The sequence below is a fragment of the Aythya fuligula genome, chromosome 3 (genome assembly GCF_009819795.1).
Source record: "Aythya fuligula isolate bAytFul2 chromosome 3, bAytFul2.pri, whole genome shotgun sequence".
NCBI lineage: Eukaryota > Metazoa > Chordata > Aves > Anseriformes > Anatidae > Aythya > Aythya fuligula.
In genome coordinates this window covers 71,123,632-71,150,777 of record NC_045561.1, presented here as the reverse complement: position 1 = coordinate 71,150,777, position 27,146 = coordinate 71,123,632, and the positions used below count along the sequence as shown (strand labels likewise).

The following is a 27,146-nucleotide window of genomic DNA, read 5'->3' as shown; positions in this document are numbered from 1 at the left end:
TGTATGGCTTGCCTAATGTATTGCACTGATAGAGAGACACTTTCCAGGAAATTTAACAGTAATTATGTAAACTCCGCTTCTGTAAGAGGAGTGTGGTGCTACATGAACTGTGCATACACAGTCATGAGCCCTAATTTAGCTGTTTTCACATGGGAGGAGTTTGTCATGAGCTTGTGACTCAGTAGTGGTCAGGAAGGCACAAAATGGTGGAGATAACAAGGAAGGCAAGAAAGGAGAGAAAAGGTACCAGTTTACTCTGCAGTAGCAAGCACAGAATAGGTCACTCAGAGCTGTTTTTTTTTTTTTTTTTTTTTTAATAAGTAAGACACTGATGAGCAGGACCTGTTACTTCAGTCTTTTGTTCTTCTTTCCAAACAGCATCATGGTGTTTGCAGTTTTCTATGGACAGTGCTTATACCAACTGAATTACTGAATAACTGATGTTCCTTTTTGGAGTTTAATACAGTCAACTGATTTAGTTTTTCAACCTGTATGTATTTGTTTTATACTGTATATTTTTAACAAAAATATTTTTATCTGTAATTAAATAGAAGGCATTTTTACAAATTAGTCCTTATTCCTCAGCAATACTGAGGATTTCTCTATTAAAAACAGAGGTCTTCTTATAAAGACATGAGTACCTTTTGAAAGTATTCTGATCTAGAATTGTTTTATTTTATTCTTTCTGTTTGGACCTGTAGCAATATGGATTTGAAAAGATTGGGGAGATCTTCTGGCACAGGAATATTGTCTCCTGTATGCTTGAACCCAAATAACCAGTCTGCACCTTGTGTTTCACTTTTACCAGTATACAGGGAAGCCTGCTGACGTGCAGATAAATTTTAGTAGTCATCTGTGAGTCATAGCCAGCAGGCATAGCTTTGCAGCAGTCCCTTGGCAACCAGCTTCTCTGCAGTCCTTCCCTTCTTGTTTTCCGTGGATAAATGGGCGTGCTTGAGAATCAGCCTTCAAGTTGTAGACAGAGCTAGATTTCTCTCCGAGAGCTGAAACTCGGTGTTCTGATAGGGCTTAATTTCCTTTAAACTAAAGCTGCTTTTGCTTCTGACAGTAAAGTTATGCAAATTGAAATGAATGTTCTTTAACCTGATTAGCACTCTTTCATTTCTGCCTGTAAGATTTTTCTGTTACCAGCCCTCAAATAGAGGATTAATCTCCTGCCATTATGACTCTCGAGACCAAGCATTCTTTTAACCTTTCTTCTGATAATGATATGGACAAATAGTGCTATGATGAAATTAGAGCTTCCAGTACTTCAAATGGTACTGAAAAACATTATTTAGAAAAGCTTAGTGTAGAGTTTTATCATGTACGCAGTTATATCTTTATTCTTGGAGCTCTTCATAATAATTCGATGGGATTAATCTAGCAACTGAATCTACTTGGACCTGCTTTGAGCCAGGTGTTGGACCGGATGACCTCTAGTGGTCCCTTACCACCTCAACCATTCTGTGGTCTTGGGTGCTATGTGCAAGCAGAGCATGCCTGCAGAAACAATACCTATAAAATGACAGGAATTCTGTGGGTTTTTAATGTTTTAATATAAAATGAAAAGAGCTTTACATCAGTCTGTCAGCAATAGTTGTTATGTGTCTTCATACAAATTCTTAGTCCTTTCCTAGTTTATTTGACGTGTTGCTTTTAATTGTTCAAGCTGAAAAAAAACACATTGACCTTTAAAAGATATAGAGATGAAAGGACAGAAGTACTTATATCTACTTTGAGTGATAGGCCTTGCCTTTCTCTCTGGAACATGAAAACATATCGGTCTGTCTTTATGCTACATACAAAATTGCCAGTAAGTAATTTTTTTTTCCCCGTCTATTCCCACGTTTCCCTAACTTGATAAAAGGACCTGTTTTCTGACAGCCTTTCTTAGCACTGTGGCAACAGAAACTCTCTGGACAGCAGCAGTAACTGTCTATTTCCTAGCCATTTTTCCCTTTTTTTTCTTGCTTTCTGATTGTATCTGCTTTACATAAGTGCTTACCTATTTTTTCAGCAATGTCGCAGATGTATTTTTATTCAGTACAGCCTGTGTTGGTTTATGTTAGTGTATGTTAGTCAGGCTATAGCGTCTTCCATCATATATGAAACATGACCGATAGCACTGTGCAGCTGTGCCATTGTTAGAAGATGGATAAATAGTTCTTTTGTCTGGGGGCAACCTCCTCTTTTGTTCACAACCATCAACCAATCTTGTTTTTCCTTTTACTCAGCTGTTCCTTGTAGACGAAATCTATCATATAAGAAACCGAACTGATGGTGCTCGTTCTTGTTCCCAGTCTGACACTCCCATACGAGGAGGAGAAAATTTCTCCTTTTGAGTATTTTTTCTGTATGTATGTTCCTTTTATGAATATTGCAAGCATTCGGACCAGAGCTTTCATTGAATTGTAGCAAGATGTTAATTCCCCCTTTTTTTCTTTTACATTTCTACATTTTCTTCTACATTTTCTATAACGAAAGAGGATGCTGAATAACACTGTTTTCTAAGCTGGAGTACATTTAATGTTAGTGAAAATAATTTTCAATTAACATTGAACCTCAGTAACCTTTTCTCTCTTCCTTTCTTTTCTTGGTATTATTTCTGAGTTTTATCTTGTTGTCCTAGGTAGTTATTTCTTTTCCTCACACCTTATTTGTAACCAGTAAAATACTTACTTTTGAACATATTATTTATTCACCCTTTTTTTCTGCTCCAACTCGAGTTTTGTTCCTTATTTTTTGCTTACCATGCCATCCCCTAGAGAGTTTTAAGCATTGCTGGTCTTGTGTGAGACATTTTCTCACTTCAGAAAACCTTCATTTTGCCAAAGCTTTATGTTATTCAATAAATGGGAAATGTTTCTCTAGAAATACTCACCATCAAGGTGTCTAGACTGCAATGAATTTTTAGAACCAAGCCTCTTCAAGACCAGCCTCTCTCACCAGGATATCTGGACACCATCTTCACATGGTGAGGCCCCCACATGTTGCACGATGAGAAGTAGGTCTCTGCAGACCTGCAGCTAGGACTTCAGTCAGTGTTTCAGAACCAGCAGAATCCTTATAGCAGGTTCCTGCTGTGGGAATCCTCCTCCTCGCTGTGCTTGCAAGAATATTCAGTGTTTTCTGTGAATTTTCTTCATTAGTCACCCCTCTTTCTTTGTTTTACTATGATTACCAGGGAATACTAGAGAAAATGTTCTAATGCAGATGGTGTAAGGGAACTGATGAGCTCAAAAACTGAAGGCTTACAGTGCTTTTCAGAGATCTCCATCCTCTCAAAGACTTCTGTGTGATTTCTTGATGGTGTCTCTCCAGTAGTAGCCGCGTCAGCAATATGATGCTGATTCATCTCCATTTCAAATGATAATGAGGGAGTGAGCAAATGGTCAATAATTTCTCATTGAAAACATCTGTGTTAGAAATCAGAGTAGTGTGAAGTCCTACAAGTCATTAATTTATTGCCTAGATAAAGCACTGAAGGAAGAGTAAGACTTCCCTGTGAAGGGATTATTAAGAGTGGTGCCTTCAACACCAAGTTCAGCTCCCAGCAGTCTCTTTCCCAGATTTTCTGAGTACTGCGTGGATAAGCTCAGCCAGTTTACTTGAATGGTACCCTCGGTGGGAGATGAGAAATGTTACCTCAGACCTCTGTGACTGAAGGTTTTTGAAGGATGTCTTTTTCTGCTTGGATGTCAACGAGAAGCATAAGACCTGCTCCAGAGTTGGCCTTCACCTGAGTTTTTGATATCCTGGTCAGGTTGTCTGATAAATGCGTGGTTCATCTTTGCCAGCTAAAGGAACCAGGTTGTCTCTTCAAAATTATGACCATACTGTTACAATCCTCACAGCCAGTCCTTATGGGTTGCTCTTACACCTTCATAATGATAGGTTCCTAATTAGCATAGATGAACTATATTTAGTTACATGGTTTTCCAGAGCTTGCTCATCTACAGCCACTAATGGTTTCAAGGATCTACCAAGGGTCTTATCTCCGAGCCTGGAAGACAGTTCAGTCCCTTAACTTTAGTCCTTCTCCTAGCCACAGAGCAACCTCAATGAATAGTGGGGTTGAAATAATCCAATGAGAATCAAGCCTAGGGTTTTCAGTGAAACTCTGATACAGCTTGCCTTTTTGCTAAAGCATTTAATTAAATGAAATTAATGTGGTGAAGATGAGAAGCTGAATCAACTGGCATTGGATATATTAAGTTATATGTCAAAATTAACTGAGGATGAAAAAATATATTAATAGAAAGAATAGCTTTCTTGTTTTGCTGCATAAAGGGACCCTGGTTACATATTCATACTGGCTTATATGGTAATTAATTATCCTAAAAGATTATTTGCTAATATATACAATATATGATATAGTAAGAAACTATTTGGTAGCTAGTAGTGTAATTTTGCATAGTGTAGAATATTGGGAAAAGAATGAAGTAGGACCTGGGGTGGGTTTTACTGCTGCCTTTGTTCTATGCTTTTCTTTTTACAAAATGTACTGAACAAAAATATTGTTTCTTATGAGACTGGAATTGAAGTAATAGAAATCAAGGAATGATGGCATAAAAGTGGCTAACAGGCCCAACATTTAGCTTATTCTTTGATTTTAAACATTTCTACAGCTGTTTCAAAAGTCAGATTACCAAACCTATATTTTTAAACTGTAATGATATTTTGAGGTTTTTATATTTTAATATATTAACATATTTAGCATTTATTATGGTAAATACATTATACATTGTTAAATATGTCAAAAATTATTAAATGCACATTAAATATTTTATACATTATACGTGCATTTTATAAACATATATCAATACCTTTTAATGATAGGTGGATTAGATTTTGCTTGTGTACATGTTAATTTTCTGTCTTTGTGCTAAGCTCCAGAAGTTTGATTGAGAAGTTAAGGCTAAATTAACTAAGAGTAGTATTTTTGGCAACACTTAACAATTGTCTTGGTTTTGTTTGTCCCACTCGATGCATCTCACATTGGCCTGAGATTTACTGGTCATCTTCTTGAATTTTCAAATTGATGGTGCTTTATGGCTTTGAGCACTTCAAGTGATCAGTTTATTTATTCAGATAAATTCTTAAAATTTAGATCATAGTTCCTAGAGGCTGCTGATACCATAACAGGTCTGAGGGATGCTGTTTCAGCCTTAGGTGCAGTCAAAGGGCTTGCAACTCTTTACTGTCCTTTTGCATTTTTAAAGAAAACAAGCTTCTTCCATCAGGATTCAGGTCCCACTCCTTGTCTGAGAGCCTGTAACTTCATCTGATGGTAACTGATCTGGTGTTGTAAAATGATTTATTTAAACACCCATTCCTTAAGTTTTGCTAATGGATACAGCATAGAGAATGCAGTAATTGGGGTGAATTTAAGGACTGGAGTTTTGAGAGGGACTGATAAAGGGACTCTTCTGCCACACTTCAGTTAGTTTCAAATAGGGTTCAAAACACTGTGTAGGGATTGTAGTTGATTTCAATTCATCTGATATGTCCTGAGAACAAGTCAAAAATGGTGTTTCTTGTATTGCAGTATCCCTGCCTATTACTGCATTGGATAGTTAGAGATCATTAGTTTGTACACAGAAGTCAGTGCTGGACAAATGTTTAATAAATTTTAGGGAAAAACTAGGTGATAAAAAATAAATGAAGAGGGAAAAACGGTGAAAGATTGAAAACTGTAAAACTGATCCATAGCTTTTTCAGATTTTATAAGCCATTGTGTGCTAAATTGCCATGGTGATGAACAGGAATAGATGATATATGTTTTTGTGTGTCTAGTTTAAAAAAAAAAAAGAGGAAGAGGAAGGCAGTAAGCAGTATTATTTTTATTCCATTTTCACCTAATAGCTACTGGCATTTTCAGCTTGTAGGTGTTTTAAATGTCAGGAGAAGAATTGTCCAAAAAAGGCATACATGCATACATTCTGTGGGGCAGGACTATTTGTCACTTCCAGGACATTTTATTTGGCTGTCACAGGAAAGGACGTTGACACCAGAGGGAGCTGCATCCTGGTGTCACTTTCTTACTGAAAGTTATCATGAATACAGACCTTTGAGACAAGAAGCTGCAAAAAGAATGAGCTGATAAATGCATTCCTGAATTTAAATTAAATACTTGTGTGTCCTCTTATTTAAGTGAAAAGAACTCTGTGATCTGCTAATAAAAGACAGAATGATGGACTGAGAAGGACAACTGGTAATATTTGAGGGAATGTGGCTTGCCTTTTAAAAATGGCAAATTTAGGTATATTTCTGGTCAATTAAGCAAGTTTTGCAAACACAATAAGATTTTCACAGATGTTGAAATAAATGCCAATATAGTCTTCTGCAAATAAATTAATAGGTAAACAAATCACTGATCTTTTTAATCTGGTATTATATTTCCAGCTATGACCAAAATCCTAAGGCATTATTATTCTAATTGTTTTAGTCATCTGTCATTCTCTTCATTGTGCTGCATGGAACACAAGTAGAGTTTTTGATCAAACAGTCTCATAATGATGTAAGTGATCTGCACTGCTAATAATACTTCAGTAATACTCACTTTACATAATGACATTAATCTTGATTCTTACCATTCTAACCTATTTACTTATACATTAATAGGAATGTGAGCAACTGTGTTTATTAAATACTGAGCATCCTGCCAATAAGTTTGGGATGGTGTTTTTTTTTTTTTTTTGTTTTTTCTTGTAAGTTTTTGTTGTAAGTTATGTGAGTTTTTGTGACATCTTGTGTGGTTCACTGTTATCACCTGTCATATATTTTTGCAAACTATTCAAAATTGAAGATACATTTGTATGGAATACACACAAAGACGTCAAAATAAACAAATACTGGATTAAAAGTCTCGTATACATACATTCATGCATAGTATTCATTTGAACGGAAGTTATACGTTTCACTAAAAGCAAACATTTTGTTTGGCTTGAAAACTCATTTAGTTCAATATGCTTCAAGCAAAAAACAAAGAAGACTGCCAACAGGCATGTAGGTAGAGACAACATTATGGTTGCATACCACTTCAAACACGACAGGTTGTTTTTAATGTATTTCCCATTTGAGGATTAATGTTCATAAGCACAGGCAAATTATTCTGTGCAATGTGTTTGTGGCTGTATGCAAAATAACAAAAAGATCTTGAGACAGATTATTTGCAATTGGAGCTCATTAATGAGGTAGATGAATTGTAAGCCTGATTAAATGATATAGATAAAACAAACTAGCCTTCAAATACATCTATACGTGAAAGTTTATGCTTGATTTTAATTTGTATGTCTCTGAATATTACATGAGTTGTCTAATTAAATTGAATAATTAGAATATATCTGAATATGTTATCAGAACTAGATTAAATCTGTTTATAGTAAATGTATATTAAAAATTTAGTAATCTTGCTTTTAGTGGATCTCATTTTTAAGTAATTTCTCTTGCTTCAGATACAGGTTAAAGAACATAAACTTTTCAGAGTTTCAAGACGTATATTAGAAAGTCTTGTGTTAGGTGAGTTGCCAGCTAAATAGACTTTAACTTTCCATCTCTTTTACTGTGGCCTAGTCCTCAGATACACGGTTCTAAGACCGGCTGTACCTTTCATCTGCTTCTCACTGTGGCTAGTAACAGATGCCTCAAGAAGAATAAGAGCAAGATAAGCATGTATGATGCTTTCCTCCTACTAATCTCTCAGCCTTCAACTGCTTCCAGTTTGGAAGCCTCATCAACCAGCTGGGTTTCTATGTGCTTGCTAATGCTCTGTTTCTTTTCCATGCCTTAGAATCACTGGCCAACTTTAATCTCTCTTTTTTTTAGGTCACCTACAATTATCTATGATAGCATAGATCCCAGTACATAAAGCTATGAAGCCTTCCCTTTCTCAAGTGTGAAGACCGGTTATTTACTCCTATCCTCTGTTTTATACCTTTTGAGGAATTATCTGTGCCAAGTCTCTTACTTTCTATGCCCTGGATGTTAAGCTGTCCTAAAAAGCTTTGACTAGGGGCTTTCCAAACTCTTGGAAATCTAACTAGATCATTGCACTCCATCTGTGTGCTTGTAAACCTGCAGAGGTTTACCTTTACAAAAGCTGCACTGACTCCTCGCAGTTCATCCAGGTGGCTGCTAATTCAGTTCTTCATAATGATTTATACTAATTTGTTCGTATATCAGGTTTACCGGCCTGAAGCTCTCAAGATATTCCATGAAAAAATTGAAACTTGATATTGTGCTTGCCACCTTCCATTGTGTATTAAGGAGATTTACAAATCGTTACTGTTCGTTTTGCCAATTTATTTTCTGTACTTTTTATATAGTCACTTCATTTTCTTTGACAAGTCTCCCACAAAGAAGAGTTCTGGCATGAGGATCTCTCCAGTTCCTTTCCACACCAGTGGAAGGTGTGAAGTTAGCTCGTCTCCAGTGATCTTGTCTTCTCTGAGTGCTCCTCTTATACCTTCATTATCAGTTGGCTTTACGGACTCCTTTGCATCCTTTGCAGGCTTTCTTGTTCCTCATGTGTTTGAAGGAATATTTATTAGTAGTTTGTTAGTTGTTCCTCATGCTATTTTTTATGTTGTTTCATTTAATATGCCACAATTTGCAATGTTTTCTATTTTCTTCATTTGTACAAGTCTTCTAATTTCTCCCTTTATATTCTGTTGTGTTTATTTGTGCTGGTTTTTATTGCCATTACCTCAGTCTTAATAAATGGTTGTGCACTGGCCTTGTACCCATCACATGGTATCCTTAAATAGTTTCCACACTACCTGTAAGAATTTAATTTTTGTCCTTTTGATGTCTTTACGTGTCCTCATTTTTATGTATACTTCCAGAGTTATTGTGCAATGAAGGCAGAGATTTCATAAATAGCTTTTCCTGCTGTACTTGTTGAGAACTTGTGTGCAAACCAGGTAGTTAGAAATTTGGGAGATTTATACTTCAAAAACCAACACAGGTGCACTAACAGCAAATGAATTACATATGTACAGCATGATAGAACATTTTAAAAGCTATCACATGTTGTTTCATTGATGTGGATCCAGATTTTGATAGATGGCCTGGTGCATTTTTCAGTGGCTTTGTCAGACTACTCAAGCTGAGTTCAGGGTGCAGTAGAAGCACTCTGTAGAGCATTCCAGTAGAATGCTCTGTAGAGCATTCCAGTTTCTCTCTGTAGAAGAAAAATCGTTACTGAGCCTTTTCTCATGATACCTGAATCTCCTGGTCTGTTGGGCTAAATTTGTGATGTCCATCAAAGTGAACAAAGGAGACTATTTTTCTTTAGTATAAATTAGTCAGTTACTAGAATTTTAACCCTTCAAAGTAGAAGTCATTCTTTTAATGTGTATCTTTGAATATGCTAGTTCTAATTAACCTAGATATAGACATCTGCTCTTTCATTTTTGAAAGGTGTTTTGAACTGTAGGAGTGAAAGCTGTATGCCATTTTGAGAAATGTTGAGATAAATTTCACTTGGAAAGATCAGTTAATCTTCATACAGATGCTATATGTTGTCCTTTAATAAATATCCAAGAAATTGATAGTCTAGTTCTTTGGGTATCGGCATAGTTCAGTCAGTTTTGCCCAACTGTCTGTCTGTTCTGTAAAGTATAAAATGTCATATATGATAAATACATTCTAAATTAAATATTTAACTTCTGTTTATTCTTCTGAAGCATTATTAAATACCTTAGTAAGTACGGATTGTTACTACTGATACGCACCTTAGCTTTACTTATTTAAGGAGAATAATTATCAGAAATCTTTCTAAAAGCAAACTCATCCTGTGGTATTTTCCCCCCTATTTTAGGTAAATATGCTGAAGATATATTCGGTGAACTTTTCAATGAAGCACACAGTTTCTCATTTAGAGTCAACTCCCTACAAGAGCGTGTGGATCGCCTATCTGTCAGTGTTACGCAACTTGATCCAAAGGAAGAAGAACGTAAGTTAATGTCTTCATTGAAGAGTTCTTATTTCATCTCCCTAAAATCACTGATACATGAAATAGAAATAAGAATAGCTTAAATTATATTTATGTGAACACAGAGCAGAGCATTATGAAAGTGAGCTTCATTTCTGTTTCTGCTGCTGGCTGTTTTTATAGCCTTGAGCAGCTTTCTGAGCTCAAAATTTTCATGGTTACTGAACACTACGGTTACCCACAACTTTACATAAAAATTGCTATAGGAGCATGTCACTTCAGTAGTGTTATGTATTAGTGTTAGTAATATTAATAATTTGCAATATTATGGGAATTCTTGGGAATACATCTTTATTCTTTTCCTTAGTGACTTTCTTACTCATTGCCATGAGATGTAACCATTTGTCCAGATAGAGTTTTTGCACTTAACTTGATACTGTCTTATATTTTGCATGAACTTTTACTTGTATAGCTCCATTTATGATGCTATATACTCCCTTGGATTCTTCCTAAATAGCTTTCAGTAATATAAAGATTGGTAGCACTGAGAAAACAAGTACTTCTAACAGTCAATAGGATATGGCTAGTGCTTATAAAATAGAATTTTTATGGGATTGAAATGATGTATGGACTTTAGGATTACTATAAGAACAATGACCAGGTAATGTGCAAATATCAGGACACTTTTTACCTTCCTTGGATATCTGCTGGTTACAGATGGAACTATAAAAGGTCCTGTAACCGCAGTTTTAGGGTGTTCTAGATATATGGCTAAGACCTGGAAAGTTGAACAATATCCTATCATGAAAAACAACTTCAGACTCCTCATGGGATCCAATTTTAAAATATAGAAAGCTGTTTCGGTTCTAAATGTCTAGGTATGATGGTGGCATGTCATAGAGGAACAACAAAGCATCAAGCCAGGAGCATGTTCTCAGGCTGTTTTGTTACCTATGTTGAAATTTCACTATTAGCAAAATCAAGCTAAGGAAGTTTAGACTCTGTACTTCGTGTGAGATTTATTTCAGAGCAGGTTTTGAAAGACAGCTGTTCACAGCTTGTGGCAGATTTTCCAGAAAACCATGACTCGCCTAGGGGAATTCTTACATTAATGGGATTTTCCAAGTCTCTTGACAACTGAGCATAAATCATATGCATACACCTCTTTTTCCAATAAAATACCATGTTTACTATGATCGGATAATGACACAAATCTGTTAGTGTACAGTAACAAATTGTCAGCAATTCTAATCTTGTAACAGCTGCAATACTCCAGAGTGTTAATGTCATTTCCACATTTACCCTAGAGAACTTAGTTACTCTTTTAGATCAGAGTGGGATTTATAGTGATATATCTGGTGTGGCAACCATTCACATTCCAGGAAAATAGAGAGACCATGATATGGTTAATATGTCTTAAGGATGTTACGGGATAGTGAGATGGAAGTTTGTACTTTACAGCATAAATGGCCCTTGACAAGTGTGGTTGTAGGTTTCAGAACTACATGTTCATACCTATTAGAGAATTGCCAGAAATATTTGTAAATAGTCTGTAGTACCAAATGCACCAGATCAATAACTTGTCACAGAATTGCATATCTATTTGCTAAGCTGCATATGTAAGAAAAGAGACTGATGCATTAAAATTAAAGGAAACAAGGCTACAAAGATGTCTACTTGATTGAGTCCAGAGTGGCTGATTGTGACGTGGATCTGATACCCTGGATTTGTCTCTCATTCCATAAAAGAGATAGAATCATAGATTCTATGACTCTGTGAAAAGAGTAATGACTGCTAGTACTTCAGAGGAACACATGCGTCAGGAGCCGTTAAATGAATGCTTTTATTAACTAAGAATATCCAGTCCTTGAGCCAGTCCTTGAGCCATCCCCAGCGTTCCTTATTCACAAAAGTCTGTCCAGAATGAGTCACCAGATGAGAGCAAAAGAGATGAGAGGAAACCCGACATTCTATTTCTGTAAAAATCAGGGATAAAGAAACCTTTTCACCTTCAGTATCCTCTTTGGGGCTTGAAATTTAGTAGTTTATCACAAACGATCTTGCTTTACTCTTGGTCAGAGCTAAAATATCTGGAGATTGGTAATGCGTGAAGGTTTGTGGAAGACATTTAGATTTACCTTTCATACCTTTCCTAACCCAATCTGGAAGGATTAAGCAAATTTCAGTACTTCTATTCAGCTAACAGCATGTGTAAAATGGGCTATGCTTGCAAAATGAGTCTCATTTGATAGCTCTTTGCCAGCAGGCAGTAATAGAAGACGTAATGTGTTCCTTTGGGCCCAATGCTATTACACAAGAGGAAAAAAATTAAGATTCATTTAAAGCTAAGCAGCACGAGCAAAACCAGCACAAGTCAGATTCACTGAGCAAGGTACAGATACTTGACAAAGCGTTTCTGGTAGAGTTAAAGTAGAGAAAAGCTCTAGAATTTTTGAATAGTTTGTGTGTGTTGGGGATTATTACAATATCTGAAAGAATATAAAAGCAGATGAAACCAACGTTGAGATTGTGTACTGAAGAACTTGACTCCTGGCATACAATCCTTCTGTCACAACATATAACATATTAACATGGAGAATAACACTGTTGTCAATTAATTCATAATCAAGTTTACCACCAAAGTCAACTAAAGAAAAAGACTGTTCAATTAAGCTGTGTAGTAGGACCCTTTTCTTGACACTTCTCCGTGCAACTGAATGTTGGATTTGAGCACGTGTCCCTCCCAGAGATCCCGGCAGATGGCTGGGCTCCAGCTGCTTTCTTTTGCTTCTCTGCTTTTTCTTCCGGTTTTCTTAGCCCTCGATTCAATTTGGGGGTTATTTAGTAAGAAAATCAGTTCTAAATTTGTGTGTCCAAGGCTCAATAGAGCAGTGTCAAAGCCATGATATTGCATAATTTGGTCTTTGTATATAAAGAGGGATGTGGACAAAATGTCATTTGTTGAATAATGTGGCGGCTTTGTTGAGGCCCACCAGCAGATTTGCTGCTTGATGCAGCTGGGTGATTCAGTTCCCTCACGTGCTGCTCTGGGCTTCCTAGTGCCACGTGCTGCATTTAAAGCAACTTCTCAGTCCTCCTAAAACATTTGTGTCTTCTCTTTGTTTACCTGTAGTAGTTAAGCTACATAAATCCCCTATCCAAAAAGTGCTTGAGCTGCTGTTGTTTTTACAAGTATGATAGAACATTTGTATTGCTTGTCTTGGGGACAAGCCCATGGGAAAGTGGTTTCTATCCTGGAGAAGCAATCTCTCAGCTTAGCAAGTATTCGACCTGCAGTGACTAGTCAGAAGTATTCTGATGGGCGAGAAATCTGGTAGGTGTGAGGTTCTAGGCTTTGGTGAAACATATAATCATTAGTTTATATATATATGAAGTGGAAATCAGACTTCAGGATTGCACTGTCTTCAGGAACTGAATCACACAAACAAGAAAAACACAAAAACCCCTTTTATTACTTTTAATTGGGTTCTTAAGACCATGTTGTCCATTAGATGTTTATATTGTCATTCTTTCTTCCATGCACTTTTCAAATCACTGGTAAAATTTTGAACAGAGAAAGGGAATTGTAGGCAACTGAATCCATTCATTTGTATATAATTTCTCACAGTTGTTCAATTCTGCAAGGAGATATAGCTGTGACATTCAAAAGGTCATGGTCCTAAAGTTTTCAGGATGAAATTCTGCAAAAAGTGTAAAGAGAGCTCTAAAAGGAACATATATTATTTTGTATGTTGAAGTGAGTTTAAATTAATAAAACATCTGGTGTCTTTAACATTTTTTTTCCTTATGGTGAGATAAAATGTAATATTTAATATATTTGAAATGTACAAGTAGCTACTTTCTGTCAGTATGCTGACGTGCTCTATACCTAACTTCTACTACAAATTGGGGATTTTAATGATACTAAGAGGAGAGAAATCTAAAGAGAGGCTTAATAGGAGGTAAAACATTATTAAAAGCCACATCAGTAGTACATGTTCGTATTTCACTGCAGTTCAGCCCAGAAGAAAGCTTTTTATTGTATGTTATTCAAGTGCAATTTAAATACTTTTTTTTTTTTTCCATTTTGCTTTTGTTTACGAATAAAAATGGACTTAGATCTTTTTCAAAACCAGGTGTACAAAATCTTGGTTGTTTAGCTTTCTGAGATAAATAATTCTTAATTACATGGAAAATACTGTGGTTATAGACAGTTAGACTGGCTGGTATAATAGGTCTTTTCATACTGTCCCAAGTACAGATAAAGTAAAGATAAACTGGCATTTATTCAAATTCTTGAATGGGCGTTTAACTAAATTGTGAGCACCTCAACTTTTAAGGAAATACAGAATCCGTTTTTTGTACCTAGCAGTAAACACAAGTGGCGCAACAGGTGGACTTTTGGAGAAATTTAGCCATACAAAATGTAAGATTTTGGGCCATACAGAGACTTTGGTGCTGATTAGGAGTTAGGCAACTGGAGGCTCAAATTTATCAGCATCAAGTTAAATCCCTGAAGCATTTCCAACTCCTCCTTCAGTGTCCCCCATATCCCCACACCTGAATTCATACATACAACTCGTTTGCTCTCTTGCTGTGCTGATTTGTCGCTCAGCCAAAGCTAAGTGGCCAGATGACCAGCCAGGTTCTCACGTTTTTCCCACCCTGGAGGTGGGAAGCCACACACACGGAGCTGCTGTTTCCTAGCCAGCTGGCAAGCTAAACAAGTGGCTTTGTGAGCCAACTGCGGTTATATACGGTGCCCAGGGTTATATCCTGTGTTTGCAACATGCCGTTTACCCAGTCTCTTTCTGTAGGCTAGCTATATCAGTATTTTGTCATAATTCTCAGCATTTTGTGTTCTGTGCCCTTTCATTTCCCTCATAATATCATAATTTAGTCAGTTGTTTTGAATAATGGCATGCTTTACATTGAATACCTTTCATTGAATATCAATGCAGGAAATGCTTTTGGCTGTTTGGAATTCAGCAGTGTGTGTTTTCTCTGAAGATCTTTGCTCTTTAGCCTAGTAGAGGGGAAGTAATCTACACTTGCTGGCTGTTGATTGATTATCCTCAGGTGTGATGTTCCCTTGTACATGTTTTTAAAAAGTGGAAATGAAAATAAGAAAATGGAGATTATGAGCAAGCCCAGCTGTATTTGTTCACTAGAGATCAAGTACAGAATGCAAATAAAGAGTTTATAGAATAACGTATGTCTCAGTAATATGGTGTCACATACCCTGTGAATATTTTAATATTAAAACAAAGAACTGGCTTCATATTTAGTACAATAAATTTATTTAATTGCTTTCAGAATGTTGACAGGTTCAAAGTGAAGTATGCTAACTTGCTGTTTTTTTACTGGCATAGTCTCCAATAAATAACAGGCAGTTAAAGACTTGCAAGATTGCCAGGCAACTCTGAACAAGTATGTTTGGTGTGATTTGCAAAACTAGCAACCTGAAAAACAGCTAAAACATAAAAGATTCTAAAAAAATAAAAATAAAAAATGTGTTTTTAGATTACGCAAACCCTAGTTCTTTTATTTCAATTGTGAACTTCTGCCAGAAAAAAAAAACATGTACTTCATGACAGGTACAAAATATGTATGGTTATTTATGAGTGCAAAAATACCCGTAGAAACTGAGAGCCCTAGCTGGTATTTGTACATTATAACAATTCTTTCACACACTTAAAAGGGCTTCTGAGCAGCTAATTAATGGTATTAAAAGGATAAAAGATACTGTAATGATATATAATCTAAGGGTAAAGAGGAGCAAACTTCTCTAGCACACACAACCTTGCCAAGTACAATAAACTTCAAAAGCCAAACTGAAAATTGCATAAATCCTATCTTTAGCCTCACAAAGGACGCTGCCAATACATTTAGGTAAGAAGAGAGAACATTCCATGAATTGCAAGCCCTCTGGAAAAAAAAAACCTGCCTTCTGCCCCTTTGTGATTATACAAAAGAAATCCAACTCTGCCCGTGTGTTTATGCACATACACTTGTACGTGTTCTAGGAAGCAGAGTAAACACAGCTTTCAGCTTAAGCCAATGCAGTCTTAAAAAAAATAGTTGCAAAAGACCCTAGTGATTTTTCTCTAAAGAAGTGAAATGGGAGAGGCATCCTCTCATCTTGAGTAAACAGGCACTACAGTCAACAATATGAAAATATGTGTTTATTTTATACACACACACACATAGATATATTTCTTAATAAATTAAATGAAATGAATGCAATTAAAATGGTTTATTTGTATCATGTTATAAAACTGCCTGTTTTCAGTATCAGTGGTTTGTCATTTTATTTTAATTTTTAAAATATCTGAGCCAGTGAAAAAGGCTGCTGATTTATGTAGCTTATTTAACAGAAGCTACAAAGAAAGTCTTGAGACACATCTGGGCTTCACAGAAGTAGTAAATGACCATCAGGGAGAAATAGTAACATGAGACTGAACAGGTACACTGTTCCAGGAATTGAAGGTATAGGTTTCGTCAAGTAGTCACTTTTCCATTGATCTTTTTCTAAATTTCAGTGATTGCAAGCTAGAAAAATATAGGCAGGCTTTAGCAACAGAAAGTCAATATGTTTCAAGTCCCTGTTTAATCTATTGAATTCATCTAGTTTTATTTTTCCTTTGAATCTTACATAATGGCCATTGATTATTCCTCATTTAGTGTACTTAAAAACTCAAGGTGTCTCACCTGAATTAAACAGAGTGGTCTCATCTCAATTTAACAGTCTGATTAAAAAAACAGCATTTGACTACTTTCACGTGTTGGAACAAAGTGTCACCTCCCATTAAAACTCACTGATATCAGTAGAAGTTTAAGTGATTTGCTGGTGTGGCATCTTGGTGGGCCTTTGGACAAGCTGCTGCCTACATGCAAGGAACAGAAATGTTAATGACAGACAAGGGTAAAATCACCTCAAAATAGAGAGGGATGTTTTAGTGCTAAAAGGATTATGAAATGGAGTTGGTAGATGCTATCGGGTATTTCTGACCTAGGAAATTGTATTTTATAGCTATGTTAAGCAATTTGTTGAATTACTTTGGAGAGAGAGAGTTCTGATAATCTGTCCAGGTGAGCAAAAGTTTTCTAGGAAGCTAAATAAAGGGTAATGAACTAGAACATTACAAGCATGTTTTTGACATAATCTGACAGTATCTTGCCATGGCAGTAGTGCTAGATGAATTTATATTTGCTGAACGTGCATTTGTGCTGTACATAATAGTTGTAAAGCTTAATATTTATATTCTGTCATTAAGCAATTCCAGATTAAACTAAATAAAGTATCTTTGATGGCATTTTTTAAAAATGGCAATATCCCCTTCCAGTGTCATTGCAGGACATTACAATGAGGAAAGCTTTCCGCAGTTCCACAATTCAAGATCAGCAGCTGTTTGACCGCAAAACTCTGCCTATTCCTTTGCAAGAAACGTATGACATTTGTGAGCAGCCTCCTCCACTTAACATTCTCACCCCTTACAGGTTAGTGTAAAAAAAAAAAAAAAAATCAAAACCAATTTCTAGCTGTTTACTCAGATTTTACCCTCATCTAACAATGGTAATAAAAAGCCTTTTTGATTTGTATATATTAAACCGTGTAAATGATGATGGATGAGAAGTGAAGAAAACAAGTGGTTAAATATGTAGAAGGAAAGGTTTTTAATGGAGGTGAATGTTGTCTGCTGATCCAAAGCCAATTTAAATCAGTAGTTACAACACTAGCACTCAAATTCACTTAAAATTTGTAGAGCAAGATTTAAGTCATTGAACTAGGAGTTCACTTACTTAGAATACTCCTTTTAACTAAAATTTGTGTTAGTTACTTGTCTAAAATTGGGACCTTGGACACAAAGAAAGATGGTAAAGACCAATGGCATAGGAGTTCAGTGTTCATCTTTTTTAATGTTCATCATCAGTAAAATATGTCAGGGCCTGAGATACTAGATATTCCATAATATGCCTTTATTTTGCTTTAATGTTTGCATTCATGTGTGTCAAGTAAACAGCATGTCTTGTTCGGGTGACTGTATTACAGGGATGACGGAAAAGAGGGTTTGAAGTTTTATACCAATCCTTCATACTTCTTCGACCTGTGGAAGGAAAAAATGATACAGGACACTGAGGACAAAAGAAAGGAAAAGAGGAAGCAGAAGGTACATACGTTATTTTTGTATAGCTCCTGGTTGTTGTGTTTTTTCCTGTAAAGGGTTTACTTGCACATATGGTACATTTTTGGTTATGCTATGAACAGCAACTCAAACTTTACAGAGACAGTTACGGTTCTCGTCATTCAACTAAAATTACTTGTATCCATTCGCTGCCATCAAGTTTAACAAATATTAAATAATAAAAAAATATGGAAGGGCCTAGAGCTTTTATGCTGTCCTAATGTAACTAACAGCATGTTGGTCAGAACATGGAAGTCTTCTAGCAATGACTCAACAAAGAGAAAAAGGAGAACTACAGCAAGAATAAGGGATTCCACTAGACCACTTTTTAATACTACAGACTTCTGACAGCCTCACAGATGGAGGAAGAAATTAAATCCTTATAAATATGTTTACCCTAAACTAGGAATAAATTGGTGGGAATTGAGTAATTGGTGTATATTTTCTTAAAATCAAATAATCTTGAAAAGGCGATGCTACTTCCTTTTTCACCATTATTCTGTATATTTCAACACAGAGGTGACAAATATAACTGATCTGGAATTTCATTTCAGACAGTATAAGAAGCTATTTGTGCAATTATTTTACAGTGTATTATTGAGCAAATTATATACTAGATTGAAGCTTCTGCCTCTTACAAGGCTTTTTGGTTTATATATCATATTTAGACTGAAATTATATTTTTTCTTGCACTCTATTTGGGATTGTTTTTCATTATTTTGTGGCTGATGTTTAAATGCATCTAATTTAAAAACACTGTCTTAGTTGTCATTTTCTTTTTTGCACAACTCTCCTACAGCAGAAAAATCTAGATCGTCCTCATGAACCAGAAAAAGTGCCGAGGGCACCTCATGACAGACGGAGAGAGTGGCAGAAGTTAGCCCAAGGTCCGGAGCTCGCAGAAGATGATGCTAACCTCTTACATAAGCATATTGAAGTTGCTAATGGCCCAGCTTCACATTTTGAATCAAGGTTACTCTTTATTTTTTCTATCCTATATTAAGTATAGATATTTGTACTGTATAGGAAACATTCTTTTGAGGAATGGTAGATGATGAGATGCTACTGCTGTTCTTGAAATTCACTGAAAATCATTGATTTAGCTCTATCAAAAATCAGTTTTAAAATTCTCGGCTGGTGTATCTTTTAAAGAGTTGTTATTATCGTGTTACTGGAGTCATTCGTCTGTGACTTGAAGGAAGTGTAGTCCTTACATTCCAGTCTTGACCTACAAAATCCCTATTATTCCAGTCTCTTGATCTTTCTTATAGCAGACACTGCCAAGACTATATGGTGGGTGTGCTGTGAACAAATGTCCACTTGGAACTTGGATGCAATTGCTGAGCATATCTTTACTCATGAGCAAATCCAAGATTTGATTGATGTTTCTGGTTACAGTCTATTATGAAATCCAACTTGTTGGATTCTCATTTCACAGCACGTATTTGCAGGTGGCTAAAAGCAGCATTTTACATGGTACACCTCCTGTGTTTCCTCTTGTGGTGCTTGTCCAAAAGCAAGTCCTTTCTATCATCTGAGAAAAAAAAAGAAGTCTAACAAGTAATATTAGCAATTTTTTTTTAGTTAAAATTGATTTGTTGTTCTCAAAAAAATATATGTATATTTTAAATCCCATTTCCTTCACCGGCCAAGGAAATACTCTGTTCAACTCCATAAGACTTTCAAACAAACTTAAGCGTAGCAGTAGATGATTGTAACAGCTGTAGGTGACAGTGTTTTGTGTCTGAAAAATGGAAAAACCTGCTTGTAGAAATTTTATCTCTTCGAGTTCATAAAGTAAAAATTGTCTCAGTCCAGGCAGTAGGGTACGACTCAAGTAATGGCAATGAGCATTTTTCTGGGAACAGTTTTGTAGTATCTTATTTTTGTAAACTGCAGTGTCAAGTAGTTGACAGAAACGCTTGCCTGCTGTCATTTTTTTGTGTTGTACACCAGATTCTATATTAGACACACTTGTTGCAGGAGTCCTTTGATGCCCAGGACCATTATCTCAGTAACAATAAGGAAACTATGAATAATGCTTGGGAGCAGTACCTGCGCAGAAGATGTTGTTCAGATACAGAACAGCACAGTGCTTTTGAACACTGAGTAAGAGCTTTGCCCCCTGAGGATTTAATAGGCTTAGATACTACAGTGGTCACGGTATGTGGAAACATAGAGTACCACTGTAAATGTTGGACAGTGTTCATAAACATGAGATAGAGAATTTGGACAGATACTAATATTTTTAATTGAGTAGTTGATTAAAATTTCCTAACTGATCAGGTCTTTAAGGAGTGTCAAAAGTTGTCATTAACAAGTAAGTTGAATCATTTTAAGCTTTGTATATAGCTGTATTTACTGCTGCTACCCAATAGTAGACCTTTAGATTATCTTCTTTATATCTGTTGTATAGCTACAAAGTGTTAGGTCTGAAGTTGCATGTTCTCCATATTTATTGGAATATAGAACCTCTGACAAGTTCAACTATTCAGTTGTAAATTTTTACCACTTGATGGATGGTTCGTGAATGTTATAAAAGAATGTGGTTGTTCATATGTAGGGATTGAGGAGTTGAAACCATTACCAACTGTAATGCCTGTTGCATAGTGCAGTCTGTTATATATATATATTTCTGATTGTATCGGTATGTTTACTTAACTCAAAATAATGTGACTCATGAACAGTTAAGATCACACACTTAGTAATTGTCTGATATATCTGTCAAAAGCCAGATTTCAGATATCAGAATTGTCTGATATATCTGTTCTAGACTTAAAGCTGCTAGAAGCAAAGTCATGGAAGGTGGAATGTGCTATAAAAAGCTATAGGGTATAATAGCAACATTGCTGAAGATCTTTGAACTCAGAACCAAAACCGAAGTATAAAATAGTAGCTGAGGGCAATAATATTTAGATTTAATAAAGCTTATGTTGGACCATTTTTTGCTATTTTCCTACAGATCTCAAGCATATGTGGACCACATGGATGGATCGTATTCTCTTTCTGCATTACCCTATAGCCAGATGTCTGAACTTCTGAACAGAGCTGAGGAGCGCGTCTTGGTCCGGCCACATGAACCACCACCGCCGCCTCCCATGCATGGAGCAGGAGATGTGAAACCCGTGCCTCCTTGTGTTAGGTAAGGAGTGATCAAGCCACGTGCAAATTTACTGGGGAGGTCTAGTTTCCCACCACCCCACTAAGAGTTGTTTGTGTTACTTCTATGCAGCGCAGGCAGCACACACATTCTGTGTCAGTCCATAGTCCTTCCATCTCCACAGCTGCAGGGCCATGTAGGATCTGGGAGAGAGGACTTAAAATCTAAGTCTCATAGTGTGTGATTTTGGAGACAGGCCCCACCTAACCAACAATGTGTTGACTATGTCACGTTCTGAGGGAAACTTTTTGGAAAATGTTTTTCTGATTGATGATGGAATCTTAGGATTTAGCACTGGAATTTTGAAAATTTGGAAACCTAACATTTGTACTACTGAGCTGTCTTTCAGCATATATGAAAGGAAAGAAATGTGGTGAGGTCAGCTGATGAAATTATATATTCATTATTACATTCATTACATTTGCTAAATTACAATGACTTTTTTTTCTCAGTTCCTTTAATTTTCTATTTCTCTATGTTTATTTGGAACTGGATACATACTTAGAATATTTCACTCCCCTGTTTTTTATACTCAAAATTTTAGTGTAGGGTCAGATACATACAACTTGAAATACAGGATGGTTAAGTTGTTAGATCAGCGAGATGTTAATCTCCTGAAAAGAATGTCTTTTTACTGTTCAGGAGAATATACACAGAAATGCAAAGCTCTTTAGATTAGTTTTACCACAGCAGCTGAAAGAAATACTCTACTAGTCTTTCAGGGAAGCAGTTGTACTGTTTTCTTTGATTAGCCTATTCACTGCACAATAATGAGAATGTAGCATATAAATATACCTCTCTGTAGATACAGTTGATGACCTTTGATATAAGCCTCGCTCTCCCTGTCATCAAATCTTAAATATGTATTTCAATTTCAACTCTTCCTCACTGCTTCTAGTGCTTTGAGGTTTTTGGTTTGTTTTTGGTTGGTTGGTTTGGTTTAAGGTCTGTGGGTTGAAGCAATTAATCAATTGCTGTTTTTCTTACCTCAGGTAAATAACTTGGATTAATTTAGAGATGGAAGGGAAGCGTAATACTTGGCACAGGAAACATGATAAAGATGCAGTTTTGTATAAACTGAGTTAATGGGTGGATGTGAGCAAAGGTCTGTTGGAAGACTGATGCATACTCTGTATTGAGAGTTAGGTTTCTTTGTATGTGAAGTACAAATACCTTGAATTTTTGATAGTACATAACACTTTAATGGGCAGTGTTCAATATTCTTAAGTTGCAGAAATGAAACTCTTCTTTCCATCTCTAATAACTGTTGTCCTGTTATTTGGCATTTCAGTTCCGCACCTGGCTTGGTAGAAAACCGTCCTCAATCACCAGCAACAGGCAGAACCCCCGTGTTTGTGAGCCCCACTCCTCCTCCTCCACCACCACCGCCTCTTCCATCTGCTTTGTCCACTTCGTCATTAAGAGCTGCAATGACCTCCACTCCTCCCCCCCCAGTCCCACCTCCTCCACCCCCTCCTGCCGCTGCTCTGCAGGCTCCGGCCGTGCCACCTCCACCAGCTCCTCTCCAGATAGCTCCTGGAGTCCTACACCCCGCTCCACCACCCATTGCTCCTCCCCTAGCACAGCCCTCTCCCCCTGTCACTAGAGCTGCACAAGTGTGTGAAGCTGTACCAGTTCACCCAGTTCCTCCCCAAGGTGAAGTACAAGGACTTCCTCCACCACCACCACCTCCTCCCTTGCCTCCTCCTGGCATTCGGCCCTCCTCTCCTGTCACGGTTGCTGCCCTCTCTCACCCTCCCCCTGTTCTGCACCCTCCTCCCACAACCATTGTCCCTGGCCCTCATGCCCCCCTGATGCCTCCATCTCCACCAGCCCAAGTGATTCCTGCTCCTGAACCCAAACGCCATCCTTCAACTCTTCCTGTAATCAGTGATGCTAGAAGCGTTCTGCTGGAAGCAATACGAAAAGGTAATTTTTTGGCTAATAAGCAACAAGAAGAATGGCCTCAGAAATGTACTAAATATGCATTAGCATTGAAAGATGAAACATTTCACCTGTAGGAAGTTAGTTTAGAGGAGCACATCTTAACTCTTTCTGTTTTCTGTTCTCTGCAGTGTGTACATTGCCAAGCAGACAGATGCTTTTTTCAGCTTGTAATGGCACTTATCAGATCTTTAGTTTGGATGGCAAAACTGGTTTTCTGTTAAAGATTAAAAAGCTGTACATGTGCTAATAGATGATCTATGAATATTATCTCTTCATTTCTGTTTACCTGGAAATGTACCTATTTCTGATAGCCGACAGATTGTGTAGAAGACAAAAACATTGTTTTTCCCCAGACTGCTAGATAAAAGCAGAACAGATAATGGACGTTTCAATTTTGATATTATCAGCATATTACAGCGACATCTAAATGACAATCAGAAATTGTTGCTGAAGACTTGAGCTGTTAAGAATCTAATTTTAACACGTCTCAGCACAGTAGTGGAACAGTTGCACAGTCCCCTGCTGGCAAAGCACAAGTGAGTGTCAGAGATGCAGGGCAATGTTTTCCTGATCATTTAGGGAAGGAGCTGGTTGTACAAGCTGTGCGTTTCAGCCTACGGCCAGAAAAATCCTGCTGCACTGTGAGCGCTGTTGTTTAACTGCGTGGTATCTTTGAATGGTGAATCTTTCTCAAACGTCTCTCATACTGCACTGTTCTGTTTTTCCCATGCATCTACACCACAGTACAGAATTGGTATTGTACTGCAGTATCTGTAGGTAGGCTATAACACTAATTCAGAATAATTTTGAAAGCATCTATATGCACGTGAGTTGGTAACATTTGAATAAAGAAGTATCATTTCCAACCAACAATACTTAAATACAACAGTAGTAGAAAACATCACAAAATAATTAAAAATAATAATAATAATAAAAAAGAGGTGCCTTCTGACGCAGTTGATTCCTGAAAAAGCTTCTGACCAAGTCTTGCACAAGAAACAGAGGCTTAAGTTACCATAGCTTCAAGTCCACCAAAGTACATGTACTGTCAATTGACAACACGGAGTATTAAGTACAGGATTTAGGTCACATTTAGATGGTGTCAATCTATAGTGTTGTGAACATAAATCCCAAAACATATAATATCTGTCATGTCTTTAACTGAGTTATTGGCATTTTCACTTTATCAGTATGTTATTTCTGCTTTGTGTTTCACCCTGAAGTAATATTTTATCTCAAAATAGTCCATTACGTGGTCAAAACTGAGTTACAAGAAATCCTATCGTGTTAGGATACTCACATAGCTGTAACTTTTAATTGAAACCATGAAGAGACAGCATAAAAATGTTTGGAAAAGCAAATAGTAAAACAGCTTAATCACTTGGAATGGTGCTAAAAAGCATGGGTGTATTTTTAATGGGGAATCAGAAGCAGTAGAAAGGCTGATGGTCCTGTCTGCTACAGCAACTTCAACACTCCTCTCAAAAAACATGACAGAGAACTTCTACCTGAGGAGGACAGTGTCCTCATCCTTCATTTTTGCTTGCAAAGCATTTTGTTAGTCAGATGCCTTGTTTAATGATAAAGAGGGGTGGTGACACTTCTGTGTTTTGGTGTTCTTCAGGTATTCAGCTGCGCAAAGTTGAAGAGCAACGTGAACAAGAAGCTAAACATGAGCGTATTGAGAATGATGTTGCTACTATACTTTCTCGTCGCATTGCTGTGGAATACAGTGATTCAGAGGATGACTCAGAATTTGATGAAGTGGATTGGTTAGAGTAAAACTAATGCATTGCTGTACACTACAAAATCGAATGCTAATGTCCATTGTGGTGCTTGTTCTTTGAAGGTTTGATGGTCATTTCTAGTGTTTTTTGTATTCTTTTCTTTACATAATTAATCCATGTTTTTCTACTTTTCAGTTTACAAAAAACTCCTAGTGCATCTTTGAAACTAAATGTTTTACAGTGGCTTTTATTACAGATCTTTTTTTTTTTTTTTTTTTTTTGAAGGAACGTACTTCGTTCCAATAGACCACTAAGTATTAAGCATGGGCAGCTGTTGTTAGAGTAGCAGTTTCAATTTTTTGGCATATCTTAACTGTGCACTTTGTGAATTTTAAGTTAATGAAGGCAACTGAGATTGACATTCCGAGGGCAGCTGTATGTACTAATGAGCCTTATTCCACTTCTAGAATGTTTTAAAAACATTAAACCTAGCTATCAAGATATCACTGCCTCAATTACATCTGTACACTAAAAGTACATATAGTTAGCAGCACTGAACACACTGAAAGGAAAATGGATTTGGGGGGTTTTTATTATTGTTTTATTGTTGTTTTTAAATAATTATGGCCTTATTTGAATGTTTAGAGATCCCCTTTCCCTTCTTCCCTCCCAGGTACATATTGTGTGGTACTATTTTTGCCTGCATAATAAAAGTTTAATTTTTTTTTCTTTGTGAAATCTTCTGACTTAAACATGCTGTGTAACTTATGTAACTGTTAAAATAACAGTTTGATTTAATAAATGGTTCATTTTAAATGTTCCTGGTTGTTGCTTTTTCAGTGAAACCTGCTTTTCACTGCTATAACTGAGGGATACTTGGATTTCACAGATTTAATCTGTGGTCTGCAAAATTAGAGTAAGTACTGTATACTTTATCAAAGGGCCTGTGTTAAACAAGAAAATGCATCATCTGATGATAAAAATATATGCATATCTACAAGAAGATGAAATCTTACTGTGATCCTTAAGTTTAAAAAGAAAAGAAAAAAGTGGGAACTTGTGAGCTATATTAAGTGTTTTTTTAAAGCTTTACCATCAACGTATCTTGAGAGAAGGGGAGGTGCAGCAGTCAAAATCGTGGTCAGTGAAAGACTGCAAAGAACATGGATAACACTGCAAAGTCATTTTTAAGTGCTACCTAGGAGCGTACTGCATGTTGAATAGTTACAAGGCTTTTGTGTTTCTTTCTGTTCTCTGGAATAACTCCTTCAAATCTGAGCAGAGAGTCAAAAACCTTTTGGTAACGGAGGCATGAGGGGCTGCAAGAGCACTCTGCTTTGCTTACTCCTGGAAAATGGAATTACATAACAGAGGGAAAATAGTGTTGAAAGTCGGAACAAGATTTCTGAAGGTGGGACATGAAATGTGTAGGATGTGGAGCCATTTGCAGAGGCATGTGGTTATTAACCTGCTCTTGGGACTGGACAAAACTCCAGAAGCCCAGACGAGTAGGAATACGTTACAGCAGCCCTCCCAGCTTTGCTGTCACCATCTCAGGCTCCACTGCAATTTTCTACACAGCCTCCTATATTGAAGACTTTTTCCACTGCAACAGTAATGCCCTTGTTGTGTTTGCAGGAGAAAAAGCATTCTCGCAATTTGTGAGTCTGTGTGTTTATTATGAGAGATGCAGTTCTTCTCCATACACTGTTTTCCTTGATAGTTGTCTAGGCAATAATGCCATCTGGTTTATTCTGCCATTCTCAATTAACTTGCAACATGCGTGTCCTTAATAGCTCCCCATAATTCTTAAAGAAAAGATGTCTGAAGCACCACTGCATGATTATTAGATAGTGTTGGTTCTCAATCCTAAATTGCCAAATCTGGCCCAATAAATAAATGTGGGATGCCATTTACACAGCTGAAAGTGATTGATATCTTCAAGCAAAAGTGCTATGTACGTGCCTGTAGGGAGCCAGATCTACGTTTTAGGGAGCTTGTTGCCTACATCCCATGTTCAGGTAACTTCTGCCAGTCGTGAAAATACTTCTCAGCTGATGTTTATACCTGTTTCTGTCTGAAGTCTCTGAACTCCTGATTTTCCTGGTGGATGTTACAGACAGCAGCCTGCATTGCCTCTTGAATTGGAGCAGCTTCTCCTCAGTGCCTCGGCTGTGACTGTTCAA

General features: G+C 36.8%; 1 protein-coding gene across 1 annotated transcript in view; it reads left to right on the top strand.

The window, feature by feature from the left end:
• WASF1 (WASP family member 1) overlaps window positions 1–25,210 on the top strand; it is an 82,932-nt gene extending 57,722 nt beyond the window's left edge. The window contains exons 3-9 of the mRNA XM_032185697.1: window positions 9,827–9,961; window positions 17,287–17,440; window positions 17,994–18,111; window positions 18,926–19,098; window positions 21,089–21,268; window positions 22,578–23,215; window positions 24,858–25,210. Of these exons, the coding sequence (XP_032041588.1) occupies window positions 9,827–9,961; window positions 17,287–17,440; window positions 17,994–18,111; window positions 18,926–19,098; window positions 21,089–21,268; window positions 22,578–23,215; window positions 24,858–25,015 (1,556 nt within the window). The 3' untranslated portion in view covers window positions 25,016–25,210. The remainder of the gene's footprint in view (window positions 1–9,826; window positions 9,962–17,286; window positions 17,441–17,993; window positions 18,112–18,925; window positions 19,099–21,088; window positions 21,269–22,577; window positions 23,216–24,857) is intronic.
• The last annotated feature ends 1,936 nt before the right edge of the window (window positions 25,211–27,146 follow it).